General features: G+C 44.6%; 1 protein-coding gene across 2 annotated transcripts in view; it reads left to right on the top strand.

Annotated features, from left to right (window-relative positions):
* The first annotated feature begins 2,895 nt into the window (after positions 1 to 2,895).
* Positions 2,896 to 24,157, top strand: part of DCX (doublecortin) — a 72,914-nt gene continuing 51,652 nt past the window's right edge. The window contains exons 1-2 of one of the 2 annotated variants that reach the window (XM_009276522.1): positions 2,896 to 3,262; positions 14,087 to 14,427. In XM_009276522.1, the coding sequence (XP_009274797.1) occupies positions 2,899 to 3,262; positions 14,087 to 14,427 (705 nt within the window). In that variant the 5' untranslated portion in view covers positions 2,896 to 2,898. The remainder of the gene's footprint in view (positions 3,263 to 14,086; positions 14,428 to 24,157) is intronic. The other variant, XM_009276512.1, reaches the window with a different exon arrangement.

Here is a 24,157-nt window from a genome sequence, read left to right on the forward strand (position 1 = left end):
AGCAGATCTGTTGTCTTCTCTGCAGTGATCCCACCAAGCACATAAGGGAGCAGCCAACAGCTTTAGCGGAGGATGCTTGGGAGCCTTTGATGAATAAAAGGATGGTTTCAGAGAATAAGAAACTTTTTACAAATGTCATGTGTGAAAGTTGCTGGCAAAAAAAGATGAGCTTTCAGTGGGTTTGTGTCAGCGTTGCCTGGACTCTCATGTACAGGGCAGACAAAGCTGGAATAAATACGAACTTTTTCTGTGTAAATGTGATACTTCTGTGATGTGCCAAAATGACAAATTCTGCTGTTTTCATTCAAAACAGACACAGCGTTGTTAGGAAAGATTTCCTTCTACAGATGGGAAGACCCTCCCATTTCCAAATCCCGTTCTTTTCTAAAATAAAGATGGGACCAGCACCAGTGGGGTTAGGAGCAGGGTTAGTGGTGCTGCTCTTCTAACTGCAGGATAGAAACCTCCATCCAGAAAGCAGGTGAAAGATTTTGCTGTCAAAATGAAAGAGCCCAGTACAATTTTGTAACAGCCAAGTCCTCCTGCAGTGAAATCAGAAAATAAATTTCTTTTAGTTTGGGATATGAGCCAGGCTGAATCTGTTGGGTTAAGCTTGTGTGGAATGACTCCACCCTGAACCCCTTAGGGATTTGAATGAACTGGGATTCAGAGCTCTGGCTTTGGCTTATGTCCAGCGTTAACGGAGAAAAATTATTCAGGGGCACCGCGTGCAGAACCACCAAGTGAATTCTCCCTTTCTGCTTGCCAGCGTGTAAACCATGAATGCTGTGTAAAACCAGTACAGGAGGGGGACTGTGCCCAGTTCCACTGGTCGACTTTTTTCTTAGTTGCTTTCCTAACGCGCAGGAGTCTTGCGCCAGCATTGTAGCACGCTGTAGGATTGTAGCCATGACCTCCCTGTACTGGTAATCCTATAATATTGACGCATCAATCTGATTATGCTCTTTTTTTTTCAGTGGGGCCAGATGCTTTCTTGGTGAAGCTAGAGCCAAGGGGAAATTTGCATCCTTAAGAACATCCCCCCAAAACTTGCTCCTTTAAACTTTTTGTTTATCCATCTGTTAACATATCCAGAGCTGGAATGAACACACCCTTTTTTTTCCTCAAATACAGAGAAGACTACAAGAAGATGACTGATGATGAAGAGTAAAAACCACTGAGGCAAAGTTACTGTGAAGGGATCGAACAAGGCACTAGGACCTAGGAGGCGTCTCATCCACCCTGGCAGGAATTTCTTGCTTGGAGCTCAGACAACAAAGGCAGAGTGAGCCTGGTTTTCTTTCTCTCAGCATCTCCACCCTGCGCGCTGAAAACCGGTGAGTAGAGCTTTTTAGAGTGGCTTGCATGCAGAAAAGTAACAGATGTCAGATAGAAAGGAGGAATCTTTCCCTTAGTACCTTACAGCATCTGCAGTTCATTTTAAAATCAAAACCCCCTGCATCCTCTGATTCATTCCCGAAGTTGCTTGGATGTTTCATTGTTCACTGCATGACACCAGACTGAATCTACCCCAACTGGCATCGTGGGGAAAATGTTCCCAACTTGGGGTTTCTGTGCAGATCACCTGCATCGACATCTTCCGCTTTATTGCGGACTGGGGACAATGATTTTTCTTGCATGGGTCATGTTGATGTTGTAAAATACAGGGAAGGAACTTCATTCTGGCAAACGTAAGGGGTGGGGAAGAGATAGCAACAAGCTTTTCCTAGATATATACCTGGCTGCCAAGTGCTATTGTAAATCCCCTTTCTGCCCTGTGGTAACATGCAAGCAACATACGTGAGTTGCATGTTCCTGGTTGCGCTGGGGGAGTGGAAGGGTCTTTCTATTGCAGGGTTGGGGGTTCCTCCTCCTTTTGTGTTGGGGTTTGGTGCGGGAGGAAGGTTGCTCTTGAGCATAAACTAGAGACCGTGCAGAAATTCCTGCTTGCTGGGTGTCAGCTCAAGTCTCAGGTTTTCTGTGCTAGTCCTTGCGCTGGGAGCCCCCCGTGCTCAGAACAATGAAAGGTGAGCTAGCCGGGGCGGCATGTCCCTTGGGCAGGGGCACTTCCAGCAATTACATCACTTAAGGCTGGGAGGGGGGTTGAAATAGCCCCTTTATTTCCTCCTCTTCATTAAACGGGAGCAGAAATGCAATTCAGCAGAGACTCAGGCTGAGAAGAGCTTATCGAAGCCTCATTTCAATGACAGATTTTTCTTTCCAGTCATTTCTTCTTAGAGATGTAGGCTGGTCCTGGGAATTGATTGATGGGCTAGGAGGGGGCTGCGGATAGGGGGAAGGGTGGGCTGGATCTCATTGCTAACCCTTATTGAACAGGCTGTCACAAAGAAACTGCTTATTCCCCTGTGGCCATTCTTTCATAAATGCCAGTTTATTCTAATGTTAAACATTCAGATGCGCTGGTTCCTTCCGTGATTCGACAGATTGAAGGGCCGACTTACTAGGATCTCCTTGTTTTCTGTTGCCAAAGGAAACCTCACAGGGCTCAGACGTTTAATTCATTGCCAACTGGTGTTTGGATGAGTTTTTTGGGGCTGAGTTCTGATTGCCGTGTATGCCTTTGGCCCCAAATCCCAATTTACTGCACTTTGAAAACTCCCAGGTGCAGGAGCAGACAGCTCTCTAGAAACGTGTTCCCTGCCCCCGGTAGTTGGATCCCTTTCAAAATGCGAGGACCCCTCCTACCCTCAGTCCCCAGAATCGATACAAATCTGGGTCAGGGGAGGGGGCACTTCCCAAATACATCTGTCCTGCTCCAGACACAGCTCTTGCATTAGTGTCGTTTTTCGCTCTGCTTGGCTCTAACCTGTCCCTTTGCGCTCCTTCTCTCCCCATCTCCTTCCTGCTCAGCTTCAGATCTTTAGGGTTCACCAAACTATGGAACTTGATTTTGGACACTTTGACGAAAGAGACAAGGCGTCCAGAAACATGCGAGGCTCACGTATGAACGGGTTGCCCAGCCCCACTCACAGCGCTCACTGTAGCTTCTACAGAACCAGGACCTTACAGGCACTGAGCAACGAGAAGAAAGCCAAGAAGGTGCGTTTCTATCGCAACGGGGACCGCTACTTCAAGGGGATTGTATACGCCGTGTCCTCTGACCGCTTCCGAAGTTTTGATGCTCTCCTGGCTGACCTGACCCGGTCCCTGTCTGACAACATTAATCTGCCTCAGGGAGTCCGTTACATTTACACCATCGATGGGTCGCGGAAGATTGGGAGCATGGATGAGCTGGAGGAAGGTAACTAGCATCGCTGTCTGGTGCAGTGAGGAGGCGGGGTAGGAAGGGGGCTGCACCACTTGGGTCTGCTGTTAAGGTCACATTTCCTCGGGCGCGCGGGGGTGCTTCTGCCCCTCTGTGCTGAACCTGCCCGTTCGCCTTCCCCTCCAGAGAGGTGCGGGAGAGGGTGGCAGTGCAGGGGCTGACAGCCCCCGGGGTGTCCCCCGGCACGCTCGCTCGGCTGCAGATGTGGAGCCAGAGGGGTGTGTCTTACTCTTGGCTAGACACGGCTGTGTCCGTCGCTCGGGGGGCTGTCTGAGGGCGTCCCCACGTCTGTCTGGGCTGGGGGGGGTGTCCCAGATGGGTGCGGGAGGGGCTGAGGAGCGATGTGGGTTTCCCACTGGGGGTGGATGGGTGTGAATGGAAAAAGCGAGGGGTGCTGAGGGATTCGTGTAGTGCATGTGTAATGGGGGTGGGAGGGATTTATGCACTCTGTGTATGGGGGTGTTTTGAGGGGTTCATGTACAATGTGTGCATACAGGGGTGTGGTCAGGGCTGTGCAGGCACTTGAGTGTGTGTGGAGTGGGGTGTTGGGGGTGCATGCAGTGTGTGTGGTGGATGTGTGAAAGGCGGGGTGTTAGGGGTTTTTACAGTGTTTGGGGAGCGTGTGGAGGGGCGTGTTGGGAGTTCACGCAGTCTGTTTGAGGGGGGAAGTTAATGAACAAGGTGTGTGTATGGACAAGGGTGTTTTGGACGGGTTGCACTTGGTGAAATTTGGGGGTGTGTGTGGGGTGGATGTGTGGAAGGCGGGGTGTTAGGGGTTTTTACGGTGTTTGGGGAGTGTGTGGAGGGGTGTGTTGGGAGTTCACGCAGTCTGTTTGGGGGGGGGAGTTAATGAACAAGGTGTGTGTATGGACAAGGGTGTTTTGGACGGGTTGCACTTGATGAAATTTGGGGTTTTATATGTGTGTGTGGAGGAAGGTGTAAGGAGGGTTAGTTGCAGAGGAGGTATTGGGATTCCTTGGGGGGGTTCATGCACAGGGTATGCGCTGGGGTTTGTGCTCAGGGAGTGTGTGGAGGTGTGTTGGGCTGTGTGTGTATAAGGGGGAGTGCTGGGGGGGTTCTTGCATAGCGACGTGTGTGGAGGGGGCGTTGGGAGTTCATGTGCTGTGTCTGAATATGGTTCATGCAGGGTCTGTATGGAAGGGAGGTGTATTGAGATGTTCAGATGGAGTGTGTGTGTGTGTAAGGGGGTGTATTTGGGGAGTGTTTCTGCAGGGATTGTGTGTGGTGGGGTGGGTTGCTTTGGTAGGTCTGTAGGGGAGTGTGGGAAGGCATCCCCTGCGTGGCAGGTCTGAGTGTATCCCTGTATCTAGAGAAGGTGTTGGTGTGTCTGTTCCTCTGAGTGTCACTTGGACTGTGGGGTGAAGGATGAGTCAAAAATCAGTCCTTCTGTCTGGAGGGGGTGACCTGGGGGCAGGCTTGCTCCTGTGAAGCTCAGCTGCCAGCCTTGTCTGTGCCTGGGGAGCTCCCTCTGCAGCAGTGGGCTGCCGCCATGGGTGCTGCCTTTTTTGGGGAGTGTCGGGAGGACCCCCAGGATGAAATTGCTACATGGCCAGTTCTGCCTCCTTGCCCAAGGCATGGCCGTGGGCAAGCTCTGCTGGTGGCGCAGCCAAAGTGGGGTGCACGGAGGACACCCACAGCCACCCTGCTTTTCTCTTCCCTGAGCAATTCAGATATTCCATTCTTTGTTTGGACCTGGCATATCCTGATTACTCTGTTGAAAGAGGGAAGTTACTCTTCCCTGTTCCTTGATGTTTTCCTCCAAGCAGATGACCTGGCTGATTTGGTGACTACAGAAAATCCACAAGGCTTTTGCCTTTAATAAAAGACAATGGATGTGAGTGTGTGAGCCACTGAACTGCAGGGGCAGCCTCAGCAGTGAGTCATTGTGTGACCTTGACTAAAGCATCTCTTCCCTAGAATTCCTTATCTGTCAAGTGGGATGCTCGTTTCCCCAAAATACTTTGTGGGGACAAGCACACAGAATAAATACTGGTTTCCATAGAGGAGTTTTACTGGGAAGAAATTGCTGCCTTTCAGAGAGATGCTGCAATCCTAGTGGAGTTATTCTCAGCCCAGTTACAGCTGTCAAACGGAGGTGTGGCCTCCCTTAATTTTAGAGATTCTGCCATGTTTCATTCTGATCTCTTAATATGGCCACAGCTTTTCTCTAATGGCAGCTCTCAGTCCTGCTTGTCCTAGATTTTATGTAAATCTTCAGGAGAAAATGCAGTTCTTTATCCTCCTTTTACACTCTTCCTGCTTTTTGTCAGTGAAGTTAAGACACCTTTAGTTGTTATACCTGCTTTACACTGGGTTTTGCTGCAGGAAAGAAGGTACCTAGTTCTTGAAAATATTTTTTACTGGTTAAGGTACAGGCAGAAGATGCTGGAATTTGGGTCCTGGCTTTGTTCTGCCAAAATGGTATCTGGAAACGGCACTGAAGAAGTGGCACTAAAACAGAAATAGGATTGCCTGTGTGGCTTTGTCCTCAGCAGAGCATCAGCTAGGAGAATACAATCTGAGCAGAGCGAAAACAAAGGAATCCAGCGTTTGAAAATGCAGAAGGAGATCTGCATGCTGTTATTGACAGTTTAATGATAACAATATTCCTATATTTCTAGGGATGATCTACGCATCTGTTGTAGAAAAGCAATCTGGGAAAGACGTTACTTTTGATTTATAACACCATGGTTGTAACCAACCTTGTGGTAAACTATGCTATTAGCTTGGGTGTTTGTATAACTGTGTACGAGGTACGTGCATGGGAAAACAGAACTTCAGAGTAATTGCGCTGTGACATACAAGAACAGTACATACACAAACAGTATATGTTTGCCATATAAATTAGCTTTCTGGTTGGACACTGAGGGTAACTAAACCAGTTCTAGTTGCCATAATGTGACTAATTTATTATTGTAATTTCCAATAAACATGTAGAACCTAGGAAAAGAAGTCATCAGAGAGGCTCATCTCAGTAGTTTGATTGCAAAAGCTGGTGAATTAATGATAATATTTCACATCATGTTCTAAGTACTTGATTACTAGTAGAGAATGGTATTGCACAGTACCAATATCCTTGAGGCAGACATTTCAGGTGAACAAAACCCACTTGGTGTGCTGCTATTTAAATGGGACTTGGAAATAACCCTTTTGGTCTCCAGACCCAGACTTGGTAGTCTTTTCTTCCCTGGCATTCAGGGTCGTTCTCATAAGGTTCTGGATGGATGTTTTACTTCCCAGTCTGTCCAAGACAGAACAAGTGAAGTCTCTCTTACTCTTTGATCTTAGTCTTTGGGATGTGCCTCTTGGTCCTTTCCTGTACTGAATCCTATGTCTCACATTTTGGAAGCACACCAGGACTCTGTCACATAGGTGCTTTTTGCTGCCTGCTGAGTTCTTCCTCACCTGTCACTGGCTGCTTTTTCCATGCTCCCTCCTGTACCAGAGAGCTGTCTATGTCCATGTCTCCCAATGACCTCTCAAAATCCACCTGTCTGATCATTTTTCTTCCTCCCTCCTTTCACTCATAGTGGCCATCTTCCATCACTGTAGTCGTTGTCTTAATCTTGACTCCCTATTTTCAGCATTTAGTTTTAATGTATTTGTAAATAATGCATATGCTGCCATTGATTAGGACTATTCCTCCTTAATATATATGTTGGCTTAATGCAGTACGGCATCCTATTACTGCACTGCTACAGCTAATCCTGACTACAGGTAAATTGCTGATGGCATCTCCCACTTGTTTAGTCTCTTGGCTGAGTCAGGAGTGGATATTGAGCCCAAGTGCTGCTCTCTATCATGGTGGTTCTAGTCAATAAGTGAATTTTTTTGGACAAGAGCACCAGGTGATCTTTATTCCCTTTCATACTATAATTGGTTCTAGTGACCAAGGGTTTAGGAAGTCAATATATGAAGCTGCCTTTATAGATTATTGGTGAGCCACTGTTGTAACAGTTAATTCTGTGCCTTGTGCCGTGAGAAAACTTGAATATGAAAGGTACTAAAAAAAAAATCATGTGCCATCTTTTCCAGCCTTGCTCAAGCTGATAGCAGAGCAGCTTACATTGTCATCCAAGTTTCTATTAAAATCTGGTTGCCTTTGACATCTGGACAGGGTGGCTTGTTCCTTGGTTCATTTTGAGCCTCTGTGTTCTTGTAGACTCATTGTGATGAGATGGCAAGCTCTCCCTGCCTCAGCTCTGATTGCTCTTTTTCTTTGAATGGAGGGCTGGATAAAGGTGGAAGCTAATGTTATGCATTGACTTCAGCAGCAAAGATGGCTTAAGGAACGCTGTTCTTGGCCACGTGTTCCAAACTCAGGTTGCAACTTGCTGTCCCTGTTGTCCCACAAATGAGCTCTTTGTGAGACAAAAGATTTTTTTTTTAGTCCACTCCATAATTTTGCTGCTTCCCCATGTGGCCCCACTAGCAGTTACTTGACCTAATGAAAGGGACAGTGAGGTGCGACTTGAGAGTGAGGGAAAGGCACAAGGCAGACTCCTGGCTGCTGAAGCCATTGCAGCTCCGCGTTAACCTCAATACTGGTGGAGTCTGGTTTGTTTCCCCTGGAGGGAGGGACTGACGCTGCCCCAGAAGCCAAATTCCCCACTTGTAAAGATTAGACATTTGTCACAATGTATTTAGAGGCGCTGACCAAATGGGGCATCCTGCTGCGCAAGGCACTATTTTAAATGTGTAAGAAGAAAGAGCTTCTGCCCAGGGAGATAATGGTCTGAACGTGTCAAGGCAGAAGAAGGTGTTATTACTGATGAGGAACTGAGATGCAGGAAAGCAGTTTGACTTGTTTGTCCAAAGTCCGTAGACGAGACAAAGATGGAAGTCAGAGCTCTGCGCTTTCTTGTTCAAGTGCTTTCATTCCCTTCCTGAGCCTTTTTCAGTGGTTTGGGGGTACTTGCATCTTTCAGGTTTTTTTATGTAAGTGGACTTTGGACCTGCTTCTAGTCAGTGGCTGATTTCATGTGAATTAAGTGTCCTTTGCTGTGTATGGTCAGGGTCAGAAATACATGTGGAAATAAACCCATCAAATACAAATATAGCATGGATTAGACATTGTTAGTAAAGGCAGAAATGCAGACATAGATTAAAACTAGAACTTGAGAGACTCAACACTTAGTTGAAGCGGTAGAGCTCCTCCCTTCTGAGCTCCTGGTATGCTCAGGCTGTTCGGCAGGGCACAAGCCCCCGTTGCGTTGTGGTCGGAGGGCCCATGTGAGGGTGGATTTATGCCCTTGTCCTGTGCTGGGCTACTTGTCTGAAATTTGTTCTTACCTCAGATTAAACACTAGAAAAAGCTGAATAGGATTTTGTTTTGCTCGGCGGGGTTTCGTTGCAAATGTTCTTGGACTGTGTGAGATGTTCCAGAAAGTGTTTGCAAGATTTTTGTATCCTGTCATGCCCTGGGGAATCTTTTCCAAAATCTTGTCCAGGAGTGTTTAAAGTAATCGTAGGAGGGGCTCCACCCTGGAGCTGTACAGAGCCTGTGTGCTGGGACTGAGGGGTTTTTAGGAAGTGTATTGAAATCTCCACCCAATCTGTGCATGTTCCAGTTTGCCTGGAAAACTGAAGTTCACGTAGTCCACTGCTGAAGTCTTGGTAAGCTGTGGCATTGTTTTCTATAGCTGTTGTCCTGACAGCTTGGCTACTTGCATCCTATATAACAAAACTTATCCTTGTGATTCTGTTTTATTTGCTTGCTCATCCTGCCTGTCACGCTAGGACTGGCGTGGTCCCGTAATTTCTTTATGGGCGTCGTGTGGTATTGAAGGCGATTTGGTAATCACGCATTTCTTTCACTTTTTCAACAGAACAAGAGGTGCTTCTCTCATGTGAGAGCTCCCTGTAGAAGAGCCAAAGGAAGGAAGCTCTTCCAGAGTTTGTTTTGCCATGGTGGAGTAGGTCTTGAGGCAGAGGAAGATCCTTTTTAATGCATAAAGTAGCAGGAAGTTCATGCCTTTGAAACTGAAGGCCTACTGTTAACACCATGTGTAATGAGCTCTGCAAGGTGTTAAGTCCACTTAATTCCTATTGAAGTTATAGTAAATCCCATGAAACATGAAAGCTGGGCACAGTAGCACAATCTCAACTTTGCAACAGAAGAGCTAACAACCAAAATAATTGACTGCAGCCCACAGAGACTGTTTTTGGAATAACTCTTAACAGTTACACTTTCAAAATGGCCTCAATCCAGCTTTCCTGATTTTTCTCGCAAGACTTCTGCCCGCAGTTCATTATACTTGAAAACTTGCTGGTGCATGCTGAGAAAGGATAACTTTTTCTGAAAGCGCAGCCTGTCATTTTTAGAACTGTCACAAGGAGCTGCTATAAGAAGGTTGAAGGATTAGCGCTCATCTTGAGCTTAGAGTTTCTCTAAGAAACCTTTTCTAAGGCAAATCTTATCTTTGAGATCATCCCTTCTTTAGGAGCTAAATAATCGCCTTGTGCTTCTGTCAAATTGGTAGCACAGTAATGTGTAATGCACTTGTAGCCAGAGTAATTCAGCGTGAAACAAGCCATGGCTTCAAATGGCAAATACGCTGATCATGACTTAAGGTCAAAGGTCTGCAGTCAGTCCATCTGTTGCTAAGGGCAGGATAGAAGGAATAAATAAATGCCTTGGCTGGTTTCGTGGCACGACAGAAATTGTGACACCTCTGGAGCACGCTGGCATGATGACAAGTGTGCATCATCCTGCAGGGCTTTGGTTTCGCAGTGCAGAAAGGGCATCTTGCACCGACCTGGCACTGCGCTAAAAAAAGTGCTGTCCTTAGCACCGCTGGTGTCATGCCCATGGTGTGGTGTTCACCATGTGGTGCACATGGGATCTTGTCAGGATGATGCTTCTCACTCTTACAAAAGCTTCCCGCCCCTGATGCATGAGTGTGTCTCTTTGGGGCTGCCATTTGGGGTTTTGTTTGGAAGTAATGACGTGGCTGTCCGTCATACCTTCTCATGGCTTATGGTTGGATTTCTGCACATGTACACAGCTGCATGCTGTCTAAAGACGTGTTCCTGAAAATATTTGTGCACAGATTTTTATGCTTGGGGCTGGGGAGCGATATACTTCTTGGAGTTGTTTCTTTTGTTTTTGACAAAATCTCATATCCACTTCTTCCCCTTTCCTTCTGTTATGCTGCGCGTGTCTTCTGCAACCGTGCTGTGCCTATCAGTTATTTCTTTGACTGGCACAGTTGTGCACCTTGACTTCTCTTTATAGGCTTAGCATAGGTAGGTGCAGCAGAGAAACCAAGAAACCACTCCTCTTTCTATGGTAGCACTATTCCCCGTAAGATTTCTCTCTTTTGTGATCTGGCCACAGCACTCATGCTCAAAGCTGGAAAGTTCATCTGGCCGCAGCACTCATGCTCAAAGCTGGAAAGTTCACAGGTCTTCAGCCCGTGCTTGCCCGATCCTGCTACCACCTCATGGTAAGGTTTGGGTAAAACTCAGCTGTGGGAAGTGAAATAGCACGTGTTCCTGGCTGGCAAATGGTAAAAGGGTTGTGCCTCACCGAGGAACCTGAATGATAATTTTGCTGCTATTTGCTATTAGAAACTGAGTTTGGGAAGACATCAGCTGAAGTGATTTTTAAATCAAGTTAAAGCTTCAGGTTACATCTTTAGGTCAGGGAAGAAGGAAAGAGAAGCTCCTCCTCCCTGGAGCTATACTGCAGAAATGATGCTGAGAAGAGCTGCTATTCTGAACTGCTATTCTGAAGTGTTACTCCAAGCAAATTTCTGTCCAGTTTTAGAATTCAATAAAATATTTGCTACAGTTTGGGCTAAATGAAACAAAGTGAGAAAGGGCAGATTGCATTTTCCACTTGTGACTGTGAGCATAATTTGAAAGGCCAGTGTATATATAGGCACAACTACCTAATATCACATTTGTGGAAACAAAGCCTGGGAGAATAGTATTGCCGTCATGCCATTATTGCCTTCAGTGTACGCTGTTGTAAATACACTAGACAGCTATGGCGTGCAGTGAAGAATTTCAAATGATTCAGCTGGAACTAAGAGTAATAGTACTCTACCAAACAGACCAATAATCTCTTCTGCTTACTTTAAAACATGGAACTTATTAATGGAAAATATGCTCCAACACCTCACGTGTTTATAGAACACAGCACAAATATATACTTTCTTTCATTGTGGCATCTTCTATCCCAAAGTATTATTTAAACACAGATGAAAGTCAAGCCTTGCAGCACTTCAGTGGCAGCTATTGCTACTTCTGTTTTTCAGGTAGGGAAGCAGAGGTGCAGGTGAGGTCAGGGGCTGCACAGGCAGGCCTGGGGCAGGGGTGAGGATGGTATTCAAATCGATTCCTAGTATTGCATTTGAACATAGCAATCCCTTTTCTCAAAGGATAATGCTACAGTTCTGTTGAGCACACTTATAAAGTCTCTGCCGCCCGGAGATGACGGGCTCGGGCGGGCTCAGGTTCTGAGGGAGGGCTAATTCCCCATGAGTGTTTCAAACTCCCCTGGCTGCACTTCACACTCAGTTGTGAAACTGGAGAGAAGCGTGGGCCCCCTCTGCACCTGGTGTTGCTTGGCTGAAGCAGATGAATAAACCACCACTTATCACTTATTAATCAGAAAGATTTAAAGTACTCAGCGCTTCTGGAAAACAATCAATATCTCCCATGGGAATTCTTTATAACGTACGGTACTCTGGTGAGGTATCTTTATGCTTCTATTGAGTCAGATTCAAGAAATGTAAGGAATTAAGGAGCTTCGGCTACGGGTACTACACGGTCGGTTTATTGAGGGGTTTTGCTGACAGCATACGTGCCTCAAATATACATTTGTATCATTTGTTCAAGCCAACAGAACCTCCTGGTGGGATTATTGCGTTAGTTGGGGGTACGCTAGTTGATAAAATGCCCAACTGACGGTGTTCATCATGAACCTTGTTAGCTCTCTTCTGCCTTCTGTATTTCTGTTCCATCTTCAGAAGGGAAAACAAAATATCTGCTTCCTGTTGATAAATGATTTTGGTCATTTTATGCAACTGGGGAGACGGAGAAAAGCTGCAGTTGGTGATATATGAGTACACATACCATGAGTACACATCACTTTCTGGCAAACCGGGTACAAAGTCAGGGTTAAAAAAAAGATAGCATTCTGCATCTTTTCTATGGCTGCTTGTGACATCAAACACTTAGCAGTAATAAGGACATAAATGCTACACAGACCGTTGTTTTAGGCCTATTAAAGCCTTCTGTTTATTGTGTACCTGTGAGTGGTTCTGTGAAGGGATCGTCTCAGTGCCTCCATCAAAAATGCAATTTAGTCAGCAGAAGGATGACTATACCAACACTATACTGGATACGTTACATGCCTGGACCGTAAAGTTCTGTGGAAATCGGTGGGCTGTTTGGAAATCCATATTCACACCTTTGCCAACTGGATGTCAAATCCTGCCCTAGAGATCCTGTAATGGAAAGCCTGACTCAGATGTCAGGTAGGCTTTTCAAAGATGTCCAGGCTCTGGAGTTTGCAGTAAGGAACAAATAAGAAAATGCAGCCAGTCTGTTTATATGAAGAGGGGTTTTTTTCTTATTCAAAGTAGTTAAATCTATATTTTGATTTCAAACCTATCGTAATATTTAAAGAACTTCATTCTGTGAGATCAGCCCAATAAAACACTGAAAGAAACTCCGTAAGATCCTACAGGTACCCATGTTATGCCTTCAGGTCCTATTAAAATTTTATCTAATGGTGAGGCAAAAGCTTGTTCCTCTAGCAATGACTGATTTTTTTTTTTTAGTGCATCCTCAAGTGCTCAGCAGCCTGAGTCATTTCAGACTATACAGCTACATTCCTTTCGGGATACTGTTTTACAGTCTCATTCTAGAAATAACTCTTCTAGCATCCATCAGATTTGCAGGCGCAAAAGAAGATCCTACGAATCCTTTAAGGTGCTCTTAAAACCTTAGGTCGATAGGATCCTGTAAATTACAGACAAAGCTTGAGACTAATTTCAGATGGGATAGGGAAGGGCTTTTTTTGTGAATTACTAACCAGACTGTGTAACCCCTCTCTACCATGTCTAAATTTGGATTTAATATATTTTTGGTTGGTACCAGTCATATAAAAGCAAGCAGTGGTATTTGGTGTAGTGTTTTATCTCAGCTGCCACTAGGTCTGTCCTCTAATAAACCACTGACACTACGAGGAAGCATATTTGTTATGCCTGCTAGATTTATCAAAGCTGCTTTTGGTAGAGACTATTCAGTACCAGATTTTCATTGTTTTTCAGGCAGGACGCAAAAGGCACTTTGTGGATGAATGTTGATATCCTCTTGGCAGGGACGACAGACTGAAGTAGTAGCTAGGTCTGTAAAGGTGGAGAGGAAGCTGGCAAATTTACAAAATAATTTAGGTGATTAAATGAATTTGGTGTTTAGGAGCTTTTAGACAGCTTAGTTGCATCTTCAGGTACCTAAAGAACTGTATAACTCTCAACCTTTTTTTAACCCCTGGTTCATGTGACTGAGTGGTAGTATGTATTTGCTGATGCAAGCTATGGCTGACTTGCTTACTTTGGGGAAATACTAGTCGTATGTTAAATAAGCATAAATATAAAATTAAAATAAGGCAAAATGTTTTAATAACAAGCTGTCATGGAAGTGGTAATGAAAACAATGATTAATGATTTACATGATTAATGGAGGGAAATGTATAGTGTCTGTTTTTCAGCAGTCTTATGGTAATAACTGTAGAATTAGACTGGTGTTCATTTCTTTCAAAAGGGGAGAGTTACGTCTGCTCATCTGACAACTTCTTCAAGAAGGTGGAATACACCAAGAATGTTAATCCCAACTGGTCTGTCAATGTGAAGACATCTGCCAACCAGAAAGCACCTCAGTCTCTGGCCAGCAGCAACAGCGCCCAGGCAAAGGAGAACAAAGATTTTGTTCGTCCCAAGCTGGTAACCATCATCCGCAGCGGGGTGAAGCCCCGGAAGGCAGTCCGTGTGCTCCTGAACAAGAAGACTGCCCATTCGTTTGAGCAGGTTCTCACCGATATCACTGAAGCTATAAAACTGGAGACGGGAGTGGTCAAAAAGCTGTATACCTTGGATGGGAAACAGGTAGGAAATTTTACAGATGTTATGTCTTTTTCTTTCTCTTATCTTGAGGCTTTGCTGACTCAGAACAATTTTTGAAACCTAAAATTAACCTGAGATGATCGCTGCCATCTGTTCTCTTAGAAGTCAGACTTCTCATGCCAGTGGTTAAGTTACTAAATTTTCACTGATATTAATATCAAGTAAAGAATGTAGCCAACCGTCTGAGTGAAACAGATGCTCCATCCTGCACGCCAGCGTGCAGTGCGTGTCTTCCAGACTAGCTAAATAAATAACACGGGGAGTTCGGCTCACAGCCACCAGTTGATTTGGCACTGAAGTAATTGCAAGAACTCTCGAGCCCTGGATTCACTAAGTGAAAATGTGTTGCTTGACTTTCCTTGCCCTCAGATGAAGGCTTGCTAAGATAAAGTAATTGATTCAAGCATGCCCTTCTGTCTAGCTCAGTAATTAGCAGGAAAAGCATGGAACTGTGTTGCATTTTCTTGACTAAATGCATGAAGGGATAACATGCAGAAAGGGATTTGGGTCAAAAATATTTAGTGGGCCATCGTAATGTGCTTCATGTCTACATTTTCCTGGAACTGAAGGAAACATCTGTCTCTTGTTAGCAGCTACACAGCAATAAGCCATTTCATATTGCTGTATCTATGAAAACCCTTAAAGGAATGCGGAGGATAACTGTGGGGACTGGGAAGAGCTAGATTCTTCAAGGGAAATTCCGAGCTTGATTTAACAGTTCTGTGTCTTCTGTAACTGAGGGATGATCTTATTTTTGTCACTATTTTTCTTGCTCCAGATTCTGGAGTGAGGCAGCACAGCTCTTGAGTGGGGGTTGGATGCTGGCTATTCTAGGGATTGATGCTATTGCTTTAAATTAACTTACTTTCTTATCTCTGGAGAAAATTATTCAAATACTGCCTCTTGAAATACCATGCCAACCCTAGGCAACGTGTCCAACTAACATGCAGACTTTACATATGAAAATGTTCATCCCTCCAACCCCAAGTATAGGCTCATAGTGTCCTGCACAGTCCAGGTGCAGCGTCTGGGAGCTGAAAGTAGCATGTCACTCTAACCTGATATGTTGCTTTGTCCCAGCCTCTGTATCCTGCACATTAGTTGGTGGCTGCTTCTAGCTTCAGCTATACAAAAATCTCATCTGCCTGTGAAAGCTTTTCTTTCCACTTGTCTCAACCCAGCACCTTTTCTTCATAAGATGTATAATTTATACGTGAGTGGGTGACTTTCCAGCTAGGCTGTCCGTGGATATAGTAGCATGCTGTAAATAAGCAGTGATACGCGGAGTCATGTACTGGAAACCTTGGAAGTGGCTGGGGGAAAAGGAAGGAGAGAGTCAAGTGATCCGTCCTCACTGAGGAAATCATATGTGGGCACGGGACCATGCGTTTTGAATCACAGCAGCTTTACAAAGGGTTTAATAGATGGATCTGGCCTGAAGCAGTTGCCTACTCATGCTGACACAGAGTCTCATTGCTCTCAGTTGTGAATGAGGATCTTAATTTGAACCTGTAAAATGCCTCAGTTCTTTGAGAACAGCCAGCATTTTGGAGGCGAGATGTGGCTTTGGACGGTGTGCAGAAATAGGGATGCCCCATGAGCTTCCACCAAACTGTTCTCTTCTCCACCTTTTAGCTAGTTACAGGAGTAAGGGGTGTTTCGCCCTCCACCTCTGACTGGAGAGCGAGACCAAATCAGCCCATAAACTGAACTGAGCTTGTGGCCCGGTGACTGGACCAGCCTGTGAAATTGTGTTAATTCCTAAGTGGGGATTTGGGAAATGCTGCTTGCTCTCGAGTTGCAGATTGCCTAGAGTAGCGCTGCTGTGGGGTAGACTGCGATCTGTTGTTGGAGCGGCTGCCTTGCATGGGGCTACAGCTGAGCAAAAGGGGCACAAAGATCTATGTAATTTAGCAATTCCTAGTGCAAACTGTTGTCCATAGCAGACACCATACATGACTCTTCTTGAATCAAAAAACAAAAGGCATCCTTGTCTTCCTCATGTCAGGCTCTGATAGCTGTACAGTGACTGGTGCCTTAATTCGGCACTGTTTTGACTGGGGCAACCTGACAACTTCACCATCAGTTTGTGTTGCAGAAATGTGAGTTCAGTGAAGTCTGAGTCAAGATATCACATTTAACTTGTTTTGCTGGCTTTATAATTCACCATTTTATGAAATGTGATATTTTCATTGTTAGAGATGCCGCTGAGAGTTTCACCGTATGCGAATGTACATGCACTCTTTGACAAGAGTGAGATTTTGTGATTTGACAATAATGGAATGTTTGATATTTGTTTGCAGCATCAATTACTGTTGAAGCTTCCTGAAGAGCAAACCTGGTTCACCAAGGCTTTGTTTTTATTGGAAGGTTTCCTTCAATGTTTGTTTTTTTAATCTAAGTTTATTTGAAATCGTCCACCTATGTGTGTTCTTAGTGTTGAAGCTAGAGCTAGAAGCTTCTGCTGTGGGTGCAGTGTTAGCTATTAGGGTTTCCATGACATACCGCTCCATAAAATCTAACCTTCCGACATGATATTAGAGGTTTTTGCATGTCTGATTCTGACATTAGAAAGAGATTATTGAATGCCTAATTCTGACAAACAGTACTTTATTTTCAGGAGAAAATATTCATGCAAAAACGCAAGCTGCTCAAAGCTGAAATACTGACAAGAATCCTGACAGTCTGTCTCTTTGAGTGTCATCAGAGGCGCGTTACTCCCTCTGTTGTGAAATGATAAAATTTACAAAAGGACCGTACAAAGGAAAATCATCCTTCCTCAGTCCATGAGCTGTAACTTAATGAGGGGAGATGATTCTTTTATTTATAGGCATTTCCATGGTGCTCATCAGTAGAGTAATCAAGATGCTTTAGAAGTACAGACAGTAGTGGCAATGATAGAGTGGTGTGTAAATAATTACATTTCTATGCACTGCAGACCTGCTGCATTTGGAGTGAGAAAATTGAGAGTTGGGTGGGGTGTGTTTGAATAAACGTAACACTCAAAACAACAGTGAGGGTTTTTTTTTAAGGAAACTTTGTTTCTTTTTATGTCTTGGGTTTTTTGTAGAAATATGGCCCTTTTGAAACTGCTAAATTAGCATCTCGTGTTTAAGTAGTTTATTTAACTTGGTCTTGCACATATTTCTAATGCCTTGTGCCTTGTCTGTCTGTACTTGAGCTCCTTCCCTCCTTGGAGCATATCATCACCTCTCGATGGACACCCTGGAACTCAAAAGGGGTTTCAAATTGTTAACTAAAAATGAGTTGTGACAGAGAATCACAATAGAGGTTTAACTTTTGAACTTTCATGACCATATAGGAAATGAAGTAGGTCAAAGAATGCAGTGCATTAAACAAATATTACAGTGGGTCAAATTCAGCACTTGGTTTCATGACTACCACTGCTGTTGTGTTGAGATGTGTAATATATATAATTAATATATACATATGCAGGATTGAATTTGGTCTGATCTGTGGATCATGTTGGAAAGCAGTTGTTTTGGTAGATTCTTTATCTTTTTTAAACTCTTAATTATATCCAGTGTCCCAAATAAGTCTGGATTCCTGGGAGCACTGGCTACTTTATAAACACATGATGACAGTTTCTGCCTCATGTCGTTAATAAACCAAATTAGAAAACAGAATTTGAGACTGCGGATGAAGTTGCATTCAGATATTTTGAATGCAATAGTCTGAACTAGACTTTGCAAATGTTGTATAGATTTACTGTCCTGCTTGGTTTTGAGCTTCTTTCTCACGATGGTGTACAGTAAGTAGGTGTTTTTCTGGAAAAGAGGCTATTTCATCACTGACAGCCCAGTGCCCGTCTTCTGCGTTCTGCACCTTGCTTTGCAAGCCGTGTCTGCATTCATTCCTGCTTTTAAGAAGTGACCTGTAAAAGCTAATGTCTTCTGTACATACCGAACTTCTCTTTTCCTGCGCTGTCTTGTGTTCCAAAGTCTGTGGGTTGTTCAGCAAGTATATGAAGAGATGTAGTAACAAAAATCGGTCCCTTTTTTTTGTGATTGGCTGAGTGGGTGATACTCTGGAGAAAATTCATCAGGCGTGTTCAGTTGTACTTTAGTATTAAGAAATTTTCTGTGGTATGGAATTCCTTCTGCTTTTTCTCCAGCTGATGTATTTCCATGTCTTAACTAAATACCCCATTCTGTGACCCATCAATTAGCATCACCAAATAAGCAGAATAAGGTGCTGTTCAGAGGGGGGAGAGCTTGTACGCTTCAGTTCCACATAAATATAGATATTCTGGTCAACAAGCAGGGAGCTGAATGTGTTTTTAGCCATAATAACATGCAACGATCTCTTCTGGACTTTGAAATCTTCAAGCACAGGGAGAAGTCACACGTGTGCTATTCATTGGCTTTTACCTAGCCCAGACAAAGTGCTTCTGTTCCATCTGAGTGTTAGCTGTCTCATCAGATGAAGTTACATACATTTTCATATGTCAGGGCATTTGTGATTGTGCTCCCGAAAGAATTTCTAGTCTTAATAAAATGGTCCCCTCTAGCAGTTTCTTTGCTTTGATAAGGATTTTGCGTGGCAGGTGATGAGTGAAGTTCGTCTTTCTGTTTGCAAAGCTGATGCAAATGCCTAGGAGGCCAGCCCACCTCTCCTGTCCAGAGAAGAAGTTGCCATTTCATTTTCGATGACTTGCATTGAGGAAGGACAGCAGCCACAGAGGGAGAAGCAGGATGACTAAGCTCACAACAGGTTAAATGTTGGGACTTTGGGAACAAAGCCAGCAAAGTAGTTGATAAAGCAGCTCCTAGTACTGCACTACTAGTAAAAAGCTACCTTAGATGCATCCATACAAGTTGCACTGGAGAAACCAACCAAACTTTGGAGCTGCTGCACTGATTTTAAGCTGGTATTTGGAAGTAAACTAGAAAAAATTTCATTGCTTGATTGTCAATGCTAGCAGTGGACCAAACTCTGCCAGGATAGCGTAGCTCTTTTGATCATATTAATGAAATTGTATCAATGTGACATAGAACAAGGTTTGTACCAAAATATACAAATGCCTCCGACAGCTGTTTTCTGTAATTGATGCTCAAGAAGGAAGTGAATACCTCCATGATGTACCTAGTAACATCAGCATTGCTGAGAGATCAGAGGGAAAATACTCCCTCTGGAGCCCTGGAGATAGTTAACTTACACCCTGAGGCATGAGGTTCAAGGTTACAAAGCAAGCAAATTGGTTTGCGTTATTACACGTGTCGAGGGGTAGGATGTCAGAAACTCCTTGTCCTTCTGAGACTTCGTAATTGACTGCCCTTTTGGATACTGAAAAACTGCATTGAAGTAACCCCAGGACAAAGCAGTTTCGTGCACTCGTGTAAAGCCGGGATCTAGCCCCAAAGCACATGGGAGGGAAGAGCAGGAGATGGGTGCAAGTATGTTTTGTATCCTGCCTCCTGCAAAAGGCTCTGCAAGCAGCCGGTGCTAATAGGGGAGAGGCAAGTCCCATCTTCCCTTCCTGCTGCATAAAGCTGTAACAATAAAACTGTATCTGTTTTGCATCTTTTCCTCAGTCCTTTCTTCTCAGTGCTTCTTGTTAACTGCTGAGATTTGGCAGGCCTTGCATAAATCTCCCATTTTGATATCAAGAGAACAGGTCGGGATGGCAAGCACTAGCAGAGGAATTGTGCAGGCAGGGTCTTTGCCCGTAGCTGCCTCCCCTGATAGATCGCTCAGGGTGAGGATTAACTCCAAGCTCCACTCCTTCTCATTGCTTTTGCAGGCTGCTCTGGCTTAGGGTGTTTGCACGAGATTATTCCTCTCTAGCAACCATGTGTCATGTAAGGAAGGGTAGTAATAATGTATGGGCTGAAGAACTTTTGAACCCAAGTCACTTACACCGCCAGGCAACACAGCCTGGTTCTCTATCTTTAGGGAGCTCTTAGTCTAAGCTGGAAATTCTGCATTGCCTGATTCATGCAATGACTAGACACTAACACAGACAAAACCAATTAGTCTGCAGGTATCCCTTAAGGATTTTATCATTCACTAGAATGAATAAGCCAAGCTTCCATGAATGTGTATCTAAGTGCTTATGATAAAATATTCAGAAGACTTTCTGAGATGTTATTCAGAAACCTTATGCTTATTAATTTCTGTTTACTTAGGTCTGTGGGCCACAGAATCTGGGTGAAAAGGGGCCTGTCTGGAACACTGTGAATCCTAATTCCATTAAAGCAGAAGCAGTCTGATCTCGGCAGCTAAAGTCTTGATCAAATCTGTTCTCCTGTGAGCATTGAGACTGTCCTGGTTGCCATCAGTGCGGTCTCCAATCAGCTCCCCAAAGCATGTGTGGAGCAAGGGGAGACGGCGGAGGAGACCATCATCTTGCAAACTTTGGTGGATGTTTTGCCGTTGCTTTGCCTCAGCCTCAGGTTCTGGAGGAGGTATCGTGCTCCCGCCTGCCAGCCAGCAGGGCTTTGGTGCTGTGTATTCATTGGCATTTTGTTGTTACGCAAATACTGGCTAAAGCTGTGGTGAATCTATTGTCCTCTGAAGGCAGTGAGGCTCTGAGTCCAGAAGCAGGCTCCAGAGTTGCACTGCTGCTTGCTGAAAATGGTTGGATTTTCTAGAAACCCAAGCCTTGCTAGTAGACGTGTACTGACCACCATCCACGTGAACACCTGCTACTTGTGTCACAGATGGCAGGCTGTCAAAATTATTGAACGATGCAGTCAGATCTGACCTGGTGACCTAGAACTACGTGGCCCCTATTACTGAATCCTGGTGCTATTCACACCCCAAAAAGAGACGTATGCTAAAAATTCAGTCCTCACTAGCCATCTTTATTTTGACAGTTCTTTCTGTCATACAGAGTGACATGTTCCCTTTTCACTCTGAATCCCAGGAGAGAAGAGGATTATTCACTGTAGTGCCAGAGGGTTTATCTAGGAATAAATGGGCTGAAAATGAGCAAGGAAAATTAGCCTGAATATCAGGAGCTGAGACAGGCCAAGAAGGCCTTGTAGTTTTTTCCATCGCTAGTTTGTATCGTCACATGAAACTAAGTTTCTGGTCCTTTTTTGGTGCTCAAGTAGAAATCCCACCAGCGTGAATGGGATTCCCTCCTGCTCCGAGAGGGAGCAGGTTGTGCTGGATGTGTTCTGAGCAAGCCTCTGCCTCAACGCGTGGACTCTAGTAAACGTCTTATTTCTTTTGATTGCGTAGAATAATCAAATACGCCTATTTTCCCTGTTTGTAATGGGGAAACGTCTTGCTTATTCTGCTGCGCCAGGGTCCTTAGTCTTAGGCTGTGAGTGGCATCATGTATGGTATGTTTGCTCACATCTCCCTACCTGCAGTAGCTCACGGAGCGTGTGAATACTCCCTGCGTTCACCCAGTGCGAGACACCTCGAGAATCCGATGGCAGTTGGTGCCATATTCCACATCTTGTTGCAAGTTCCACCTCTTCTTCTTGCCTGCCTGAAACCGGTTCCTCCCTTGCCTTCTCAGCTCTTCCTGGCCTTGGATCAAAAGGCTGTTTTCACTCAGTAGCAGGTAGGTTACGACGCAGCTCGTGCGTTCACTTTTCGTTAGGCAGAGCCTGCACTAGGTGGGGGTAAAGGCGTACAGCCCAGTAGCAGAAACTGGTAAGAAATAGTGCAACAGAGCTATCATCCAGCACAACAGTATTTCCTTCCTTCGTGTCCCTGAAACTGCCCATGGAACTGAACCGGTGATTGTTCTTTTTTGTACGTAGTATGTGCATCTTGATAGAGCTTAAGTGTTAAGGAAAGGAATCCATGTTGCAAAGGGCCCAGGCTGAGCGTGAGAGGTTGTCAAAAGCCTCCTCATCTTGTCTTTTGAATGTGATGCCAGTGTCATTCAAAGGTCTCTGTATGGGACGGTAAGGGAAGGAGTGATAGCTTTGCTCACGTGCAGAGGATAACAGCTTCCATCCACCCTCGGGTCTGCCAGAGGTGACAAAAGATACTGGCACAGAAATGTGTGTAATAAAAGTATGTCTAAAGGAGTTGAGGAGGAAAAAAAGCTGGATCCAATCCATCCAGATTGTCAGAATTGGCTAAGGTAGGCCTGCATATGTGGGGAAGTGCAGACAAGCCATGAAAGCGGAGGGCTATTCCAGCTTGTGTTCGGGGCTTCTCAGGCTGTGGCGAATCGATTAGCATGCAGGGCTGGAATTGCAGACCTGCTCCTGGAGATTCGCTTAGCTCTGAATTCAAACTGAACAGGGAAAAATAAGCAAGGCTAATAACCAGAGCACTCGCTGCTCCAAGCCGTAAGACACACCCTCTCCCCTGTGAACATACAGCCAGTCCTTTCTGAATTAATAGACATAGTTCTAGTTTCCTGCTTAACAGCAAGCAGGGTGTGTATGAGTATGTGCATGTGTATCTGTCTGTATAAATACGTTTTCCTAAGTGTTACAGAACACAACTCTGCAGCTCAACTTGCTGTCTAAGCAATCTAAACTCTCCTTTTAATTAAAGGATCCCAGGGACTATTGTGCTCTGAAAGTTATATCCTCGAGTCGTGTTACTGTTTTTTCTTCCCTTACTCTAATAAACCAAAGGCATTTTACTGGATTCTTTAACTGTACTTTGAAAATGTTTGCTTACTTTTAAATTATTCTTTGAGAAAAATGCAAATCTCATTGTCATTAGCGGTTTTTAAATTATCTACGTAATCTAAAATAAATAGGAAGTTGGTATGTATTGGCTCATGATGCTCTTCTCTCATTTTCTATCTTGACAAATAATTCCGATCAAGGATTTTTCAACTAGAGTGGGTGTAAGATATAGCCTGCTTTTTACTAATTCTTTTTTCTTTTTTTCCCCAAATGGGGGACTTAGTTATGAACAAAATGGACAAAAAGCAGACATGGGGAAGATGAGATAATATGCATCATTCGTTAGAAGGATTTTTCCAGGGGATTTTGCTTCAGTCAGAATTGGCGTGAGAGGTCAGTCCTTCCAGTCCTCCAGGTCTGAGCTCTGTTATCTGGAGGACAATGAACACAACGAGCTTTATTGGCTCCACAGGAATAATTATGCAGCCAGTGAGCCTGCAGGGCAGCAGGGGAGAGCAGGACTCCAGGCTCCTTCCTCGCGCTCCCCTGCCCTCACCATCTGCTCTGTGCTGCTGATCTGGTACTCGGTCCCCTGCGGCTGCCAGGGCCCACAGCTCTGGTTCTGCTACTGCCTCGCTGCGGACATCGCTCCTTGGTTGCGATGGACCAGTTCAAGCCACCACGTGAAACACCTAGCCGTGCTAACCGTGCTACTGGGAGAACGGCTTATGGCTACAGATGTCTGTCTTTTATTCGGGTTCTCTGAACAGGAAAGAATAATTGGTTTAGGAAAGCATCTTGTGGTGTGTGCGAGCTTCTGTGAAAGAAGCATTTCTTCAAGCTGTTGCTGTACCCCTGCGCTCTTGCTGTGATCTCTTGTGCCCTTCCTCACTCCCTCATACCCATAATATTGCTGAAGGAGGAACAGAGAGGCTGGGAATGGTGACTAATGGGTGTACTTGTTCTCCTCCGTATGTCTGGTGGTGAAAATACACTAGGGAACTCAGCTTCTGTGCTAGACGAATCCACTGAAATGAAAGTTAAAATTGTGGAATACGCAACATGGCATAACAAGGTATGAATAAACATAACTTCTGCAAGAAAAACTTTCACCTTGATGATCTATTAGTATAAAACAA

The sequence above is a fragment of the Aptenodytes forsteri genome, unplaced genomic scaffold, assembly GCF_000699145.1.
Source record: "Aptenodytes forsteri isolate BGI_AS27 unplaced genomic scaffold, ASM69914v1 Scaffold107, whole genome shotgun sequence".
NCBI classification, from domain to species: Eukaryota; Metazoa; Chordata; class Aves; order Sphenisciformes; family Spheniscidae; genus Aptenodytes; species Aptenodytes forsteri.